Source organism: Centroberyx affinis, unplaced genomic scaffold, assembly GCF_046629955.1.
Source record: "Centroberyx affinis isolate AG114_WGS23_722 - 3 ecotype Tasmania unplaced genomic scaffold, CSIRO-AGI_Caff_v1 ptg001251l_1, whole genome shotgun sequence".
NCBI lineage: Eukaryota > Metazoa > Chordata > Actinopteri > Beryciformes > Berycidae > Centroberyx > Centroberyx affinis.
The window spans coordinates 78,676-96,436 of NW_027279762.1; the positions used below are offsets into that span (position 1 = coordinate 78,676).

At 44.1% G+C, this 17,761-nt stretch overlaps 1 protein-coding gene across 1 annotated transcript in view; it reads right to left on the minus strand.

The window, feature by feature from the left end:
• The window catches only part of LOC139648731 (hepatocyte growth factor receptor-like), a 51,079-nt gene that overhangs the window by 9,443 nt on the left and 23,875 nt on the right, over positions 1-17,761 (minus strand). The window contains exons 10-14 of the mRNA XM_071524946.1: positions 11,938-12,087; positions 6,943-7,096; positions 5,810-5,944; positions 3,538-3,798; positions 675-755 (exon numbers count right to left, since the gene is read on the minus strand). Coding sequence (XP_071381047.1) covers positions 675-755; positions 3,538-3,798; positions 5,810-5,944; positions 6,943-7,096; positions 11,938-12,087 — 781 coding nt within the window. The remainder of the gene's footprint in view (positions 1-674; positions 756-3,537; positions 3,799-5,809; positions 5,945-6,942; positions 7,097-11,937; positions 12,088-17,761) is intronic.

Below are 17,761 nucleotides of genomic sequence, written 5' to 3' on the forward strand. Positions count from 1 at the left end.
ACTATTAAATAATGTATAAATTAATACCTTAGTTAACATGAACACCATTAGTAAACGATTACCAGACACATTAGTTAACTGTTAATTAAGGGTTAGTTCATGCTTATTAAGCATGAACTAACCCTTAACTTAGTGACCCTTATTGTAAAGTGTTACCTTATATTTTTATACTTCGCCTAGCATGTTGTTGGAATCCCGTACACAGGGTGCCAGTGTTTAAAAAAACATCATATCGCACCAAAACGAAACGTAGAAGAAGAGAGGAACAGGTAAAAACAAACATGGATGCGACTAAAGCAATGCAGCTGGAGGAATGGGGTGTGTCAGAGCAGGTGGGGCTTGAAGAGGTGGATGCCGTCATGATCGACTATGATCAGCCAATCAGAGTGCTCTGCGTTGACTCAATGTGAAGTTGAGATTCTTGTGAAGGTACGCAACACCTACGCAGAAACCCTTTTCAACCCCAAATATGTCTTAGACAGCGTCATATATGAATGTGAAGCGGGACGTTGCTGGAAAAGTGGAAAAGAGAGTGCATGAAAACCTTCCCAGGATCAATAAAGCTTAAAAAAATCTGTTTAATTTCAGACATAAAATGAAACTAATTTCTAAAGTTTTTTTTTTCCTGAGGAACCATGACGTGTCATCCCTCCATAAAGGGCGTTTCTACTTACGGTTAAGGGACTTGACGGCACAGTGTTGCTTCTGGCCGTCCGGCTCCAGCAGAGTTCCATGGAAAACGCAGCCGAAGTGACCTGCAGGTAACAACACGATGCATTAGTCAGTATGAGTCAGTATTAGTGAGTTAAAAAACTCATGTTCAAACCTGTAAAGGCCTCCTCCAATTGTCTCATATCCTTATTTTCAAATTTCTAAGCTTCTCTGAAAACAGTCCATTTCAGAAAGTGGTATAGATGATGCACCAATCCCAATCCAGTCCCAGCAGTCCCTGTCCCTACTTTAGCATGTAAACCAATGATTTAATTGCAAGGCTTGTTTGAAAGTGTTAGGGAGATTAGGTTAGGTTAATGGATTGCCACTATTAAAACCCTTCTACAATCGCTCATTCAGACCCTTAAGACTTAACACTTTGCGTGTGATCGTTGACGTCTCATTTGCCGCTCCAAATCTGATTCTTTTTTGGCGACGGCACCTTAACTTCACCTCTGCCAAGAAGAAAGTTACTAGATTATAGCTTCTGCTCCACGGCATATTCTACAGTCGCTTCATGTACTTGGAGACCTCAAGGAAACCCGCTAGACCACACAGTTTTCACATCTAGTCCATAAATGGGAACGACTGTATGCTACTAACTAAATTACCTGTTTAGTTTGGAGTCAGATATTATGGGCCATTTTTGGATTTTGTATAATTAGCGTTCCCTCATCTATGTCTGGGCCTGCTTCTTGACAAAGAACACCCTGATTAAGGACATGCATCATGCCCATTCTCTCGACATCGGTCCACGATCACTGTGGTTCCAGAAACCTCATGAAAACAGTCATTTTGCTCCTCTGTTTACACTCCAAAATGAACCCAAGTTTGGAGCAGAGGCATCAAGGTGCTTTCATGTGGCAGCCGAAGCTTTTTTTGCACATTGGTCCATGGAAAACAGTTGGCCAGTTTGAAAACAAGCAAGTCTGCCTCTTCCATGTGAGTTTCTTCCTTTATTCACACCCTTAAGAGCTAATTAAATTTCGCTTCAGTTACTCTCACCCTCACACTTAAATCCCCCAACACAAGAAACCCAGTACGAAGGTTTATTCATTAATACCCCAAACCGAGCTAATAGCCTCCGCCAACCCGCCTGAGTTATTGCGCCTTTTATTGACTTATATCTCCTCTTTAAGACACGAGGGCTCGCCCCAGCCTGGGAGGGGTGTAGGAAGAAATGAGCGCGGCGTTCTCCTATCACGTCCTTGCAGATGGCCGAGGGTGTTGGATTACGACTCCCAACAATGGACCCTGGGAATACTAGCTGTGAACAAATCATCCTACGCCACTTTAAAAATCCTGCCTCGAAATCCAGGCTCTTTTCTTGGGGGGGATAATTCAGCAGAGGGGGGGGAGGGGGAGGCGTTTTTGTGACATTGTGGGGTTGTGGGTCTTTTTCCTCTCGGGCTCTGTGTTGAATTTGATCTGAGCGGCCGACTTAAACCGCACAATATAAGGTGATTTTATGTCTGGATGTCAAACTTGCGGTTTGATAATGCAGGCAATTAAGCTCTCAGTGGGTGACTTTAGCTTTTGTATAGTTTTACATTAGTCCCATTTTTTACTGCATGCTTGGTGGACTACATTGTTGCTCCACTTTGACTCCATCCCCAAGAGGAACTTTTTGGAAAAATAATAATTTTCCTTTACTTACAGCGGTCAAAAGTTACAAAGAATGGTCTGCTAACTTACAATTTACAATTTCCCATTTGGCAGACGCTTTTATCCAAAGCGACGTACACATGAGATTTTAATACAACACAAGCAAAGTTCTAGTCTAGAACAACGAGAGTAAAAGCCATAAGGCTAAGTTCTGGTCCAACAGGACATAGGTGCTACGAGGCAGTGCATAGAGGCAATGCATAGAGTGCATAGAGGCAGATAAAGAATTTTTATTTTATTTATTTATTTTATTACACAGTCCATCAGGTGAGAAGGTGTTCACTAAAGAGCTGGGTCTTTAGCCTTTTCTTAAAGATTGAGAGGGACTCTGCGGATCGGATGTTTGGTAACTCGTTCCACCACCGAGGAACTAGGGCTGAACGATTTTGAAAAAATATCTAATTGTGATTATTTTTATTTTTTATTTTATTTTATTATTTTTACGTCATTATTCTCATTTTCATTGAAAAACTTATTAAAATGATTATGGTGTGATTTTTGCGGGGATCTGTACCAAACAAAGATGTTTTCTTAAGTCTGTAGAATATGATGTGTAGGCCAGGACATCTCTGCAGCACCACAATATTTAATTTAAAATGGTATTTTGACACACATTTCGCCTTTAACAAATGCGCCTCCTGCGATTTGAAAATTGCAGTAGGTCATATTGCGATTTCGATAAAATTTTGATTAATTGTTCAGCCCTACGAGGAACCACAGAAGAAGAGTCTGGCTAGAGACTTTGGTTGCCGCTTTGTAGGCGAGCATCAAGGATTTGAACTTGATGCGAGCAGCAACTGGGAGCCAGTGGAGGGAGATGAACAACTTGTTGGTTGAGAGACAGAGTTTTGTTTTGCAGTATACTAATTTGGCCCTACTATGTAACATTGAATAAGGAAGCGTCTGTGGTACTAATGCAGGATAGATGGAGTACAAACACATGAAGGAGAACTACAAAGGCTTCCACTGTATGCTTTGTGTCTGAATATGTGAAAAAGTCGTCAAATACTGGGCACACTGTTTGATTGACAGGTGATCTGTGGGAAATGCAGTGCAAAAACACCATAGCAATGAGTGCTGAGCAACAAAGATTTCCAGGATTACCACTTAAAGAGAGATTCGGTGATATGTAATATTTTGGAAGCCCCTCCTGTGACTGACCTCTGCCGATGACCTGGTTGAGGTGGAGCAGCAGCTGCTCCCTGGCGATCACCACGTGCTGCACCTCCTTCAGCAGGTCTGGGTGGAGGCAGGACGGGTCGATGTGGACCGGGGCCATCAGCAGGGGCGACACCAGCTCCCCCTCCGCCCCCAGACCCATCCCGGCACCCAGCGCCCCCAGCCTGGGGGACAGCAGCTCCCCGTTGCCCCCGTAGATGGGAGGAGCCCCGCGGCACGTCTCGGGCCTGTCGCCGCCCTGGTCTGGAGGGGCGAAAGAGACGGAGGGGGGTCAAAGGTCAGCGACTGTAACGGCGGGCCTCCAGAGGTCAAGGTGTGTTACATGATCAGAGAAGGGGAGCTACAAAGGCAGAGAGCAACCTGACACTGTCATGGAGGCTAGGAGAGCTGCAGAAACAAAAAAATAAAGTCTGTTTTCTGTTGATGTTTTAAATGCACGGAAGGAAAATAGAAGGGAACCTGCATGTAAAATGATGTAAATGTTATCTAAAACAGAGCAGAGAGGAAAGAGAGGATGTACAGACATGAATGAATAACTCAAATTTGGACTTTCTATGGAGTTTCAGGGCCAGAAATCAAATCTTTGATCCTGCAACCCCTCCCCCTGAGGACATGCATTAGTTCATTGGTAAGTCTCCCCTCTCAGATCTTAAGCCTTACAGCTAGCATGTTAGTGGAGGAAAATTGCTTTAGCCATCAGGATCAGGTAATGTAAGGAACCCCCCCTCACACCCTCAGGACCCGAGCTTAGGGAAACAAAACCACAGATGACTTTAAAGGAATACACAACGTTTTTGGGTGATCAGCCTTTTGGTCAACTCGCCTGTTAAGTGATGAGAACATAGACACCAAAATCATCCATGTGTCCCTGGTAGATCGTTCGCTGTGGTGCTCCATGCTAACACTTTCGCATCCACTATGTTGAGTGATAGTAGGCGACTAGCATTATCTCAAAAGTGAGAAAATGAGAACTTGTAGCAACTCTATAGCTAAATGCTCAGTAATTTTAAATGATATGCAGTTTTGTGTCGGGGATTGGTAAAATTTACATGAAGGATGATACAAAAATATCATACTGATTTGAACTAGCAGCGACTACTTTCCCTGTTTCCATAGGAAGTGAAGGCAATGAGCGATGGGAGACTGTGAGCAGCTAAAAATCACGGCGCGGCGGATGAATACGCGTTTTTTTTCACCTGAAATAGTTCAAAAATAAATCTGGCTACATCAGCTATATTGAGTTTAATAGCTAAAATTTATAAATCTACAGACCATAAAAAACGAACAACTTTTTTCTTACTAAAAGGTCAGTCATCTTACTTTGGTTAATGCTAGTCGCCCACTATCTCTCAACATGGTGAATGCTAAAGTGTTAGCATGGAGCGCCAGAGCTAATGATCTACCGGGGACACATGAATGAATCTGCTGTCTATGTTCTCATCACTTATAATGATGTGATAATGTAATTTGACCAACGGGCCAATTTCCCCAAAACTCACTGTACTCCTTTCAGGCTTGGGGTGTTAGAACATGTAAGGCATGCACTGCTAGTAAAGCGTTTAGCCCCATAGGGAGGGAGGCTGGCAGGTAGATGGGATGGAGGCAGTGTTGCCAGATCTCACAAGAGAAAACAAGCAGCCAGGTCTATGGAAACAAGCCCAAAAGAAGTCTGCAGCAATAAAGTGGCTCCTCCTTTCAAAGAAAAGAAGTTTCTAAAGAAAAAATGTGTCTAAAGTTTCTAAAGAAACTCTCCATAATCGCGCGATTTTGTCATTTTGACTGAAATTGAAACGTCTGCCTCACTCATTTTTTTCCCCACCCGGATTCTGCGAAGACCCGCTCTACTCTGCCTCTGATTGGCTAGTACTCGTTGCCATCAGGGTCAGAGCCAATCAGAGGCAGAGTAGAGCGGGTCTTCGCAGAATGCGGGTGGGAAAAAATATAACGCCTCACTGACTGTCACCTGTGTGTATGGGGGAAGGGGAGGGGCGGAGGGAATGGGGTTGTGGACGGATCCTGCAACAGGACAAACTATCGAAAACTTCTGCTTGACAACAAGGGAGCAAGCCCAAATAAGCAACTACACTTTAGAAACAAGCCCAAAAAAAAACGCAACCCGTGACTAACAATATTTGTAAGTGACTTTACAGAAAAACTTATAATAAGCGGACTTGGCAACTGTGGATGGAGGGGGGGTGGATGGTTGATGGGGTACAGGGGGGTTGGGGGGGGGGGGGGTATCTGGGTGACGTACCCTCCAGCAGGGTGGTTCTATAGTCGACGGACTCGTGGGAAACCATTTCGTTAGTGGGGCTGACGCTCCTCGCGTTAGCCAGCCTGTCCAGATGCTGGATGTGAGCCCGGCCATCATACCACACCTCAGACAGATCTAGAGACGGAGGGGGGGATGGAGGGAGGGAGGGATGGAGAGAGGGAGGGGTGGACGGAGGGGAGGATGAGGAGGGAAAAGGGAGAGAAAGAGAGGGAGGTAGAGAGGCATAATTTGATAGGGAGGGTGAGGGGGAGAGGCAGGGAGGAGAGGAAGGGATGGAGGGGGGAGAGGAAAGAGAAAGAGAGAGTGAGGGATGGGGTGGAGAGAAAAGGAGAGGGAGAGAGGGGGAGAAAGAGACAGGGAGGGAGAGAGGTGGAGACAGGGAGGGAAGGAGGCAAAAAGGAGGGAGAGATAGAGAAAGAGGTGAGAGAGAAGAGAGAGAGGGAGGTGAGATGAAAAGAGGAAGAGAGAGAGGGAGAGAGACAATTGCTTAGAAAGGGAAAGCGATCCACCAGTGCACCCATCATCCAGAATGCATAATATGACCATCAGCCCCCCCCCCACACACACACACACCTACTGTAAACACACCAGGCAACCCCCCATACAAGAGCCTTGCATAGCAGAATTAACACACACACACACACACACACATGCACACACAGGTTAGGAAAAACACTTCCACTTCCAATTCCAACGCACACACACACACACACACACACATACATAAAGAGACCCCAGAGTTATAGTCAATTCACAATTTTTATTCAACAAATTTGTAAAAAACTTGAAATTACAACCCACCAATGATAGAGCATTCTTTCTTATTAATTGTGCACTACAATGAGATATACTTGTACTATATACACTAAATGCACACACACACATATATCTATATATTTATATTATGTCTATGTAATATTTGAATATGAGCACATTTTTGCACATCCAATATATTCAATTTCAATATCATTCAACTTCATATATTGTTTTTTTGCTCATATTCTCATATATACTGTATGTGCTGACAACAGACGTCATGCTGAAGTGAAGTGACCTCTGACCCCGACACACACACACACACACACACACACACACACACTCTCTGCTCTTACCGTCAATGTGTTTGTTCCTCCTCCACATGAGCAGCGATCCCAGCAGCAGCAGCAGCAGGCTGACACACACACAGCCCACGATCAGACCCGTGAAGTCCTGCTCCTGGGCCAGCGTCACCTTGCCCAGGTGCCTGATGGAGTCCGCCTGCCGCCACTGCAGAGGGGGGACAGAGAGAGAGGGAGCTGAGTATTAATATTAACTTAATTAATGTATTATTATTATAGTAACAAACTCTCTGAAACAAGTACTTAATAGATAATTTCTTGTGTGTTCAAACAGCTGAAAAGAGAGAAAAACTTGATTTCTCCAAACAAGTCCTCTTGGGAGGCGGAGCTCAGCAAGCATGTAGTAAAACTGAGTAACATTCAATAAAGCAGCGCTAACAGGAGAGACGCAATATGGAGGACTTCTACTGCAGTGGTTCTCAACGTGGGGTCTGGGGACCACCAGGGGTCCTTGATATGAAAAAGGTTGAGCATCACTGTTCTACTGTACAGTGGCTGACACTGTGTGTATGTTACATGTGTCACGCATGGCACACATGCTGCACACACAAACAAGCATTTTACAGGCATGAAACTGGAATTCAGACATACAGTATGCAATATCATCACCTACACACACACACACACACGCACGGACGCACACACACACACACACACACACACACACACGCGCACACAGTCGGGGGCAGATTACATCAGTGATATTGCCTCAGCCGTTATTAGGTTTGGTGGAAATGAGGTTTCTTCTGCTGTCTGCTGTCTGCTGCTGCAGATGGGACAGTGTGTGTGCGTGTGTGTGTGTGTGTGTGTGTGTGTAGGTTTGTGGAGCCAGGGGATATTAGCTGACCCCTCCCCCAGAGATAAAGGCTTTCCCCTGAAGGCCAGTTCACAAGTCAACAGCGATGAGGCAGATAGCGTCTGGTCTGGTCACAGCGCTGGATCGTATCTTTAAGGACAGCGTGAGGACGTCTGATATTAGTTTGCATCATCAAGGTTCTAAGAAGCTTGACATTTCCCTTTCTAACCCCCTTATAACCTATTAGGATGTTTTTAGGGTTGTTTGTTGCAAGCAGGCATGCTAAAGATGAGGAGCCCCCAGGAGAGTGAAGCCTTTAATCCAAAATACAGTGGTGGAAGAAGTATTCAGATCTTTAAAAGTAGCAATACCACAGTGTAAAAACACTTTGTTACAAGTAAAAGTCCTGCATTCAAAATCTTACTTAAGTCAAAGTACAAAAGTATTAGCATCAAAATGTACTTAAAGTAGCAAAAGTAAAAGTAGTCATTATGCAGAATGGCCCATTTCAGAATCATATATATCATGTTATTGGAGGTGGAGGTGGAGCTAAATTTAATTACTTTATATACTGCTGGGTAGCTTAACCTATAAAAATATATAATAATTTATTAATTAATTTATAATAATCTAAATCTGCAAAGTAACTAGTATCTAAAACTGTCAAATAAATGTAGTGGAGTAAAAAGTACAATATTTCCCTCTGAAATGTAGTGGAGTAGAAGTATAAAGTAGCATGAAATGGAAATACTCAAATAAAGTACAAGTACCTCTAAATTGTACTTAAGTACAGTACTTGAGTAGATGTACTTAATTACATTCCACCACTGCCAAAATATATATTTTATTAAATGGTTCAAAGGAAACAAAATCCCCTCAGATCCTCTGTCAGATCTCATGTCTGGTAGATCTCATCAATCTGTGATGATCAATACATTCCAGGAGTTCTTTAGTGATGAAGTGTTGTCATTGCCTTTTTTGGTGAACCCACTTTCTCTCTCAACCTGCCTCGTCTACTTCTACTTCAGTTAGTGAATTCCTACGTTTCCCAGAATGCCTTTTGACAACCTCCAGAGGGGGTGTGAACGTGTTGCATTCAGCATGGCTTTTTCCTTTACGTTTTATGTGTTTACTGGCTGAAATAAAGGTTATAATATGTTTGATGGTCCTCTTGCACATTTAGATTTTAGTTTGCTAACTCTATAAATCATTAATGAAAAGCAAAAGTTAATGAACAATATTATTTTTTTAATAATATTGTATTTATGAGTTTACTTTTTTCATATTTAGTATCCTATAGTTGGTATCAGGCATGTACTGCAGGAGACTAAGTAGCCGACAAAATGTGCAAAGAAAAAAATGATTTCATACACAACATTTTGGCGTTGTGACTGTCCTGTCTGAGGAAGCTGTTTTATTAGTGAGTAAGAGACAGTGAGCGGGAGTTTCATCTTCCATCGCTCCACTTCTCACGAGTCGATGACACTCGACTTGTCTTCAGACAGCCGGTGCAGAGCGGAGTCTCCTCACTCATCACACTGTGTGATGAACTCTGCCTGAGCCGGTTTATAAGGCCGGGACAGAGACTGCATCAGGACAGAATTATTGAAGTTTCCTGTAAATTATCTGGAACGATGGAGGAATGTGGTGTTTTCCATGAGTGGAGAATGAAGAGCTCAATATGGCCGACGGCAGAATGATCCTACTGTGAATTTTGACTTTGCTCTCTTTTTTTAAGTATTTTATTTTTTATTTACATTGATTTTTTTTTTTTAAAACTTATGCACATTGTTGCATGTTGTTTGTCTGCAACTTTGATGCTGACTGCTTTCTTGGCTAGGTTTCTCTTGAAAAAACAAAATTTTGATTTCAGTGGGATTACCTAAATATACCTAAATATAGGATTAATAATAAAAAAATAAATATAAATGTACACATAAAATATATACAATTTACACATAAAATATATAAAATGTACACATAAAATATATAAAATTTACACATAAAATAAATTAAATATATAAATAAAATCAAACTAATTCTGATAATAAAAATAAAGTAATGTTGGGCAATGGAATGAACAGTGGAAACAGAAGCTCTACTTTCTCTCTCTCACTCTCTCTCTCTCTCACACACACACACACACACACGCACACACACACATTTCATAACTACATTCTGCACATTCTTTGTCCATCTATCATCACTCAGTCCCGTGGCAGGGCGGTGAGTCAGCCTCTCCTCTCCTCAGCAGCAGGTGCCGCGATACAAAACCATATGAAACCTTTTATTGGTGAAATTCCTTCAGTGAGGCTGGCAATGCAAACAAAGGGACTTTCCATATGAACTGATGATAAGTGATATTATTATGTGGAGTTCTGCTGTGTCGGATCCAGTTGTTGGACTGCGTGTCTGCCTGGAAACAGACACTGTGACTTTGATTTCTCTTCTCTTCTCTTCTCTTCTCTTCTCTTCTCTTCTCTTCTCTTCTCTTCTCTTCTCTTCTCTTCTCTTCTCTTTCATACATAATTTTCAGGTCACAGTATTTGATTTGTTAAATCTATTGGAAGCAGTGCTGTACTGTACTTAAGTACAATTTTGAGGTACTTGTATTTTACTTGAGTATTTCCATTTTATGCTACTTTGTACTTATACTCCACTACATTTTAGAGGGAAATATTGTACTTTTTACTCCATTACATTTATTTCACAGCTATAGTTACTAGTTACTTTTCAGATCAATATTTTATATTTAAAACATTTGATCATCTTTATGAAATAACTATAAAATAGCATTGTTATAGATTAGACTACCCAAAAGTATAGCTAAATTGTTAAGATTAGCTTCACGTTGACAACTTTAAAATGCTGCTTACATGTACATGTATGTCAATAAATCAGTATTAATATTCCAATAATTTATGAAAAATATAACTCTCTAAATGGGGACAGTTTGCATAATGAGTATGTTTACTTTGATACTCTAAGTACATTTTGCTGCCAATACTTATGTACTTTTACTTAAGTAAGATTTTGAATGCAGGACTTTTACTTGTAATGGAGTATCTTTACATTGTTGTATTGCTACTTTTACTTAAGTAAAAGATCTCAGTACTTCTTCCACCACTGTTAAAAAGTAGTTACATTACAAGGTTACTCTTAATTTAGAGTAACTTGTTACAGTACTTTTGTCTTACCCATGGCTTGAGCTGCTTCTGTTGCCCACCACTGGTTTACAGTAAAATGCAAAGAAAGACTGTTGCTCTGTTTCTAAAACAGTAAGCCAGTCTCATTCATATGAAGCAGAGCTTTACTGTGTCGGCAGCATGTCGTCTGCAAGAGAAGCTGCAGGTGTTTCACCTTTTCTGCTTTTGTTTAAATTTGTGCTAACAACAAATGACACAATATGAAAGAAAAAGGAAAGTACCGGTATTAAAAGTAACTAATAAAGGATTACAAGAACTACTTCAGAAGGGGATGAAATACTTCAAAGCCTGAGTACTTTAACCCCATCACTGACTGTAAGAATGCTGTGGCCTTTGACTTCCATACGTTTGGTAATAAACTGCAGTGGTGTTAGGAAATAAGTTCTCTATTTTTTCCTACCTCTATCTCTCTCTCTCTCTCTCTCTCTCTCTCTCTGTCTCTCTCTCTCTCTGTCTTCCACACACTGACACACACTCTGCTCTGCCATCCAAACACCACTTCAAACACACACACAAGCTTTTCTTTGCTGTCAAGATGCAGGGATGTTGGAACAAGACATCCATTGAGTGGAGTGGAGTGGAGTGGATGTGTGCGTGTGCATGTGTGTGTGTGTGTGTGTGTGTGTGTGTGTGTGTGTGCATGTGTGTGTGTGTGTGTGTGTGTGTGTGGGTGATCAGGGTGTCTCTATAGACAAGAGCCTGTCTGGATTGGAGTGTTCTCGTTGACTGATTGTTGCAAGGGGTAAGAAGAGGTGGTGTGTGTGTGTGTGTGTGTGTGTGTGTGTGTGTATAGATGACACTGCATATTTGTGTGTGTCTGACTGAATGCATATATGCAAGTGTGTGTACATATGTGTCTGAGTCTGCACGCATGGGTTTGTGTGGTCTGTATGTGAAAATGTGTTTGTGTGTGTGTCTCTGTGTGTGTCTGTGTGTGTCTCGGTGTGTGTGTGTGTGTGTGTGTGTGTGTGTGTGTGCGGGCCTCACCTCCACCTGCAGCTCCTTGGAGGAGGCGGTCTGCAGCTCGGTGGGGACGGTGCACTCCAGAGTGTCTCCCACCAGGATGAGACTCTCACAGCTGTGGTTGGAAACAGTCAGAACCTGACACTTCATCGCCTCCCGGTCCATCCGGTCACCCTGAGGGAGGAGAGAGAGAGAGAGAGAGAGAGAGAGAGAAGGAGGATGGGAGGGGAGAGTGACAGGAAAAAGACAAGGAAGAAGACAGGGAGGAAGGGAGAGAAACCGAAAGAAGAAGCAGGGAAAGAGACAGGGAGAGGGGTGGGGGGTGGGGGGTGGGGGAGAGAGAGAAGGAGGAAGGGAGGAAAGAGAGAATAAAGGAGAGAGAGGGAGGGGGGAGAGATGAGGAGGGAAGGAGGGAGGAAGGAGAGGGAAAAGAGAGGGAGATGGGGAGAATGGGGGGGAAGGGAAGGAGGTAACAAAACAAAAAGGGAGGAAAGGAGTGAAGGAAGGGAAGGAAGAAAGAGTGATGGGGTGAGGGAGAGATGGAGGTTGGGAAGAGGGAGGAGAGAGAAAGAGAGATTTACAGTGAGGTCAACAGCAGAAAAGGCTTCAATTTCTGGATCACCAACATTACAACATTACAGTTGGCAAGAGGGTCAAAGGTCAGAGGTCACAGCAGCATCCTGACGATAGATGGAACAGAGGAGGAGTTTCATTCTAAAATAAGACGTCAGCAGTGGTGGAGTAAGAAGTACTGAGATCTTTTACTTAAGTAAAAGTAGCAATACAACAATGTAAAGATACTCCATTACAAGTAAAAGTCCTGCATTCAAAATCTTACTTAAGTAAAAGTACATAAGTATTGGCAGCAAAATGTACTTAGAGTATCAAAGTAAACGTACTCATTATGCAAACTGTCCCCATTTAGAGAGTTATATTTTTCATAAATTATTGGAATATTAATACTGATTTATTGACATACATATACATGTAAGCAGCATTTTAAAGTTGTCAACGTGAAGCTAATCTTAACAATTTAGCTATACTTTTGGGGAGTCTAATCTATAACAATACTATTTTATAGTTATTTTATAAAGATGATCAAATGTTTTAAATATAAAATATTGATCTGAAAAGTAACTAGCAACTATAGCTGTGAAATAAATGCAATGGAGTAAAAAGTACAATATTTCCCTCTAAAATGTAGTGGAGTATAAGTACAAAGTAGCATAAAATGGAAATACTCAAGTAAAGTAAAAGTACCTCAAAATTGTACTTAAGTACAGTACTTGAGTAAATGTACTTAGTTACTTTCCACCACTGGACGACAGCCAGATGAAAACAGTGACACCAGAAAACAAAGACTCAGCATGAAGCGCCTACTGCAGCTTTAAAACACACTGAGGGACTTTTAAAAGGCTGGTGAGTAACCTGGTTGAAGTGATATCAGTTTTATAGACTGGAAACATATTTTAGCGATACTGAATAGTAAACTTGAGACTTGTTATTAAGCGTATATTGACATTTTGTAACAGAGCGTTTCAAATCCTTCAGAGAGGTGAGGTAATACTGTGCTACATGAGATGTATCGGAGCAGAGCGGCCGTCTGTCATCCTGTCAGAGTTTACAGTGATTCATAGAGATGGAGAGGAGGGAACATAAACTGACTCTGAAGCTGCTGATCCCACTGCTATGACTGGAGAGCAGTTTGTGTGTCCGAGAGGAGAGGAGGAGAGGAGACAAGGAGAGGAGAGGAGAGGAGAGGAGAGGAGAAGAGGAGAGGAGAGGAGAGGAGAGGAGAGGAGAGGAGAGGAGAGGAGAGGAGAGGAGAGGAGAGGAGAGGAGGAGAGGAGACAAGGAGAGGAGAGAAGAGGAGAGGAGACAAGGAGAGGAGAGGAGAGGAGGAGAGGAGAGGAGAGGAGGAGAGGAGACAAGGAGAGGAGAGAAGAGGAGAGGAGAGGAGAGGAGAGGAGACAAGAAGAGGAGAGGAGAGCAGGAGAGGAGAGAGGAGAGGAGAGGAGGATAGGATGAGAGGAGACAAGGAGAGGAGACAAGGAGAGGAGACAAGGAGAGGAGATGAGGAGAGGAGGATAGGATGAGAGGAGACAAGGAGAGGAGACAAGGAGAGGAGGAGAGAAGAGGAGGAGACGAAAGGAGAGGAGAGAGGAGAGGAGACAAGGAGAGGAGAGGAGAGGAGAGGAGAGGAGAGGAGACAAGGAGAGGAGAGGAGAGCAGGAGAGGAGAGAGGAAAGGAGAGGAGAGGAGAGAGGAGAGGAGAGGAGAGGAGAGGAGAGGAGAGGAGAGGAGAGGAGGAGGGGGGGGAGGATAGGATGAGAGGAGAGGAGAGGAGAGGAGAGGAGAGGAGAGGAGAGGAGAGGAGAGGAGAGGAGAGAAGAGAAGAGGAGAGGAGAGGGAGAGGAGAGGAGGAGAGGAGGAGAGGGGAGGAGGATAGGATGAGAGGAGACAAGGAGAGGAGATGAGGAGAGGAGACAAGGAGAGGAGAGAAGAGGAGAGGAGAGGAGAGGAGAGGAGACAAGAAGAGGAGAGGAGAGCAGGAGAGGAGAGAGGAGAGGAGAGGAGGATAGGATGAGAGGAGACAAGGAGAGGAGACAAGGAGAGGAGACAAGGAGAGGAGATGAGGAGAGGAGGATAGGATGAGAGGAGACAAGGAGAGGAGACAAGGAGAGGAGGAGAGAAGAGGAGGAGACGAAAGGAGAGGAGAGAGGAGAGGAGACAAGGAGAGGAGAGGAGAGGAGAGGAGAGGAGAGAGGAAAGGAGAGGAGAGGAGAGGAGAGAGGAGAGGAGAGGAGAGGAGAGGAGAGGAGAGGAGAGGAGAGGAGAGGAGAGGAGAGGAGAGGAGGAGAGGGGGGGAGGATAGGATGAGAGGAGACAAGGAGAGGAGAGGAGAGGAGAGGAGAGGAGAGGAGAGAAGAGAAGAGGAGAGGAGAGGAGAGGAGGAGAGGAGGAGAGGGAGGAGGATAGGATGAGAGGAGACAAGGAGAGGAGACAAGGAGAGGAGATGAGGAGAGGAGGAGAGGGGAGGAGGATAGGATGAGAGGAGACAAGTAGAGGAGACAAGGAGAGGAGATGAGGAGAGGAGGAGAGGAGGAGAGGAAAGGAGAGGAGGAGAGGAGAAGAGGAGGAGATGAAAGGAGAGGAGAGGAGGAGAGGAGACAAGGAGAGTAGAGGAGAGGAGAGGAGAGGAGAGGAGAGGAGAGAGGAGAGGAGACAAGGAGAGGAGAGGAGAGCAGGAGAGGAGACAAGGAGAGGAGAGGAGAGGAGAGAGGAGAGGAGACAAGGAGATGAGAGGAGAGCAGGAGAGGAGAGGAGAGGAGAGGAGGAGACGAAAGGAGAGGAGAGGAGGAGAGGAGACGAAAGGAGAGGAGAGGAGGAGAGGGGAGAAGGATAGGAGGAGAAGAGACAAAGAGAGAAGACAAGGAGAGGAGATGAGGAGAGGGAAGGAGGAGAGGAAAGGAGAGGAGAGGAGACAAGGAGAGGATAGGAGAGCAGGAGAGGAGACAAGGAGAGGAGAGGAGGAGAGGAGACAAGGAGAGGAGGAGGTTATAAATTCTAGTATGAGTAAGAGAGTCACTCAGGTCATGTGACCCCCCACAACAAACGCCCCCTCTGAGATCTGACTGGAAGCAGAGAGACATGTGAGTGTGTGTGTGTGTGTGTGTGTGTGTGTGTGTGTGTGTGTAATTGAGTTAGTGAGTGTGTGTTGTTTGATGGGAAACTGTGGGACAAATCACACTCCAGCAACTCAGACTAACTTGCTCACTCTCTCTCTCCCTTTGTTTCACACTCTCTCACTCTTTCTTGTTCTCTCTCTTTCTCTTCTGTTTTGTTTTTCTTCCTCTTATTCTCTCGCTCTCTCTATCTCACACACACACACACACACACACACACACACACACACACACTTGTTTGAGTGCGGCAGAAGGCAATAAAGAGAATGATCACATTCCTCGCGTGACAGCTTGGGATTTTCCAATTTGACACAGAGTGGAGGCCCGCACCTGTTCCTGCTCTCTGCACACACACACACACACACACACACACACACACACACACACACACACACACACACACTGCAGTCCACAAACTCATCAGTCCACAAACACAGCAAGACAAACCACTAATTCACCCACTTGTGTGCAATTAGGACGCACACAAAGTCAACACCGCGAGCTCGTCCAACAAAACCCTTACTTAGCGTGTTCCTCGGCTTCATACGTGACAACACACGCCACGGAGAAGAGTTATTAAAAAGCCTCCATAATAATATAATAGCAGTCACTCTAAATCAAGTGTAATGATGATAATGGGAGCTGAGATGCTTCCCACTCTCCCATGCAGCGATCAGCAGCGATAAGAGCGCCGGCCGCCAGCCAAAACAAACAGCCTGGACGCTTTATCTGCGGCCATGTTGGTGCGGAGCTGTCAGTCAGGGCTAAACATCCCCAGTATTTCTCCTTTATTGGCAGCCATTTTGGGGCCCGGAGTTATCAGATGGCGCTAAACGAACCCAGCGTCTGCCCTTTGCTGGAGGCCATTTCGGGCCAGAGTTATCAGATGGCGTTAAATGCGGCGTGTTTCGGTGCGATGGCGGGTGGCGGCCCCCCTGGGTATAAACTGGGGGTTTGTTTCGGGTGAAGGGAGGGATGAAGGGATGGAGGAGGGGAAGGGGGGGCGGTTGGTTGGTGGATTTAGCGTCGGGGGCCAAGGTCACGTCTGGGAAAAAGAAAGAAAAAAAAAAGAGCCAGGATCCCGTGCGACCCGTTTTCAGCACAGCTGCCACTAACCGTCGAGCTGCAGTCGACAAAAAAAAAAAAAAAAAATGAAAGAAAGAAAAGGAGTAAAATATGTTTTTCATTGTTTTCTTAAAACAGACCTCGGGGACTGCGGTGGCCGGTTTGAAAGGTAGCGTTAATATGTCAAGGGCTTTGACCTCGGCAGGCAGAACAATACAAGCCGATAGAGAGAATACATGGAGAGGTAGAGGAGGGGGGGGGGGGGAGGTTAAACGAAACGATGGGAAACAGACTCCACTTCCTGTTTTTCTTTCAGTATTGTTTCCTTCCCAGCTCGGCCTGGACCATGGCTGTGTGTGTGTGAGTGTGTGTGTGTGTGTGTGTGTGTATAGACTGGGAAGCAAAGTGCAGTGACAGAATTAACTTCAACCCAGTGCCAAAATGTCAATTCATCCCACTCAGTCCAGTCCATTAAAGCACAACTCAGAATTTGGAATAACACAGTTTCAAAGAGTAAGAAATCTGTTAATGACTTCAGTTATTTAGGTGATGCACAGCAGTCTTCATACAGACAATATTCAATCAAATTCAAGGACTTTCAATGACTTTTTCCAGCACTGTTTTTCTGTTCATAAGGACTCCACACAAAAGCAAGAAACATTTCCGTGAAACCTCACTGCGTTTTAACAGCCATGTTTCGACTTGCATTCTGTCAAAGCGCTGCAAGCATCTTATTTATTTATTTCAAGGTCTTTTGAAGCACTCACTCACTAGGGTTGGGCAACTGGCTGAGTCCATCGCCGGTTGATTTTTTTGGGCGATGTTTTGGCCGATTTTTGTCATTTTATTTTGCTAATTTAATGGTCTAATTTAATGGTAAATAATTAACCTGTAAAGCACAATTCAAAGCGTGTGCGAAGAGGAACTGGCAGTTGGAGTCGGGCCATATTTTGCACGTTCTTGTTGCACTGATTTCCAGCGAGTCTTTCACAAAACACTGCAGTGAGCGACTAAATGACAATTAAGCCTCTTTAGTGGTTGCTGTCCGATCGGTTGGTGCTGAAAAGCTGTATGTGCAGTTGTGCACCCTGATCATT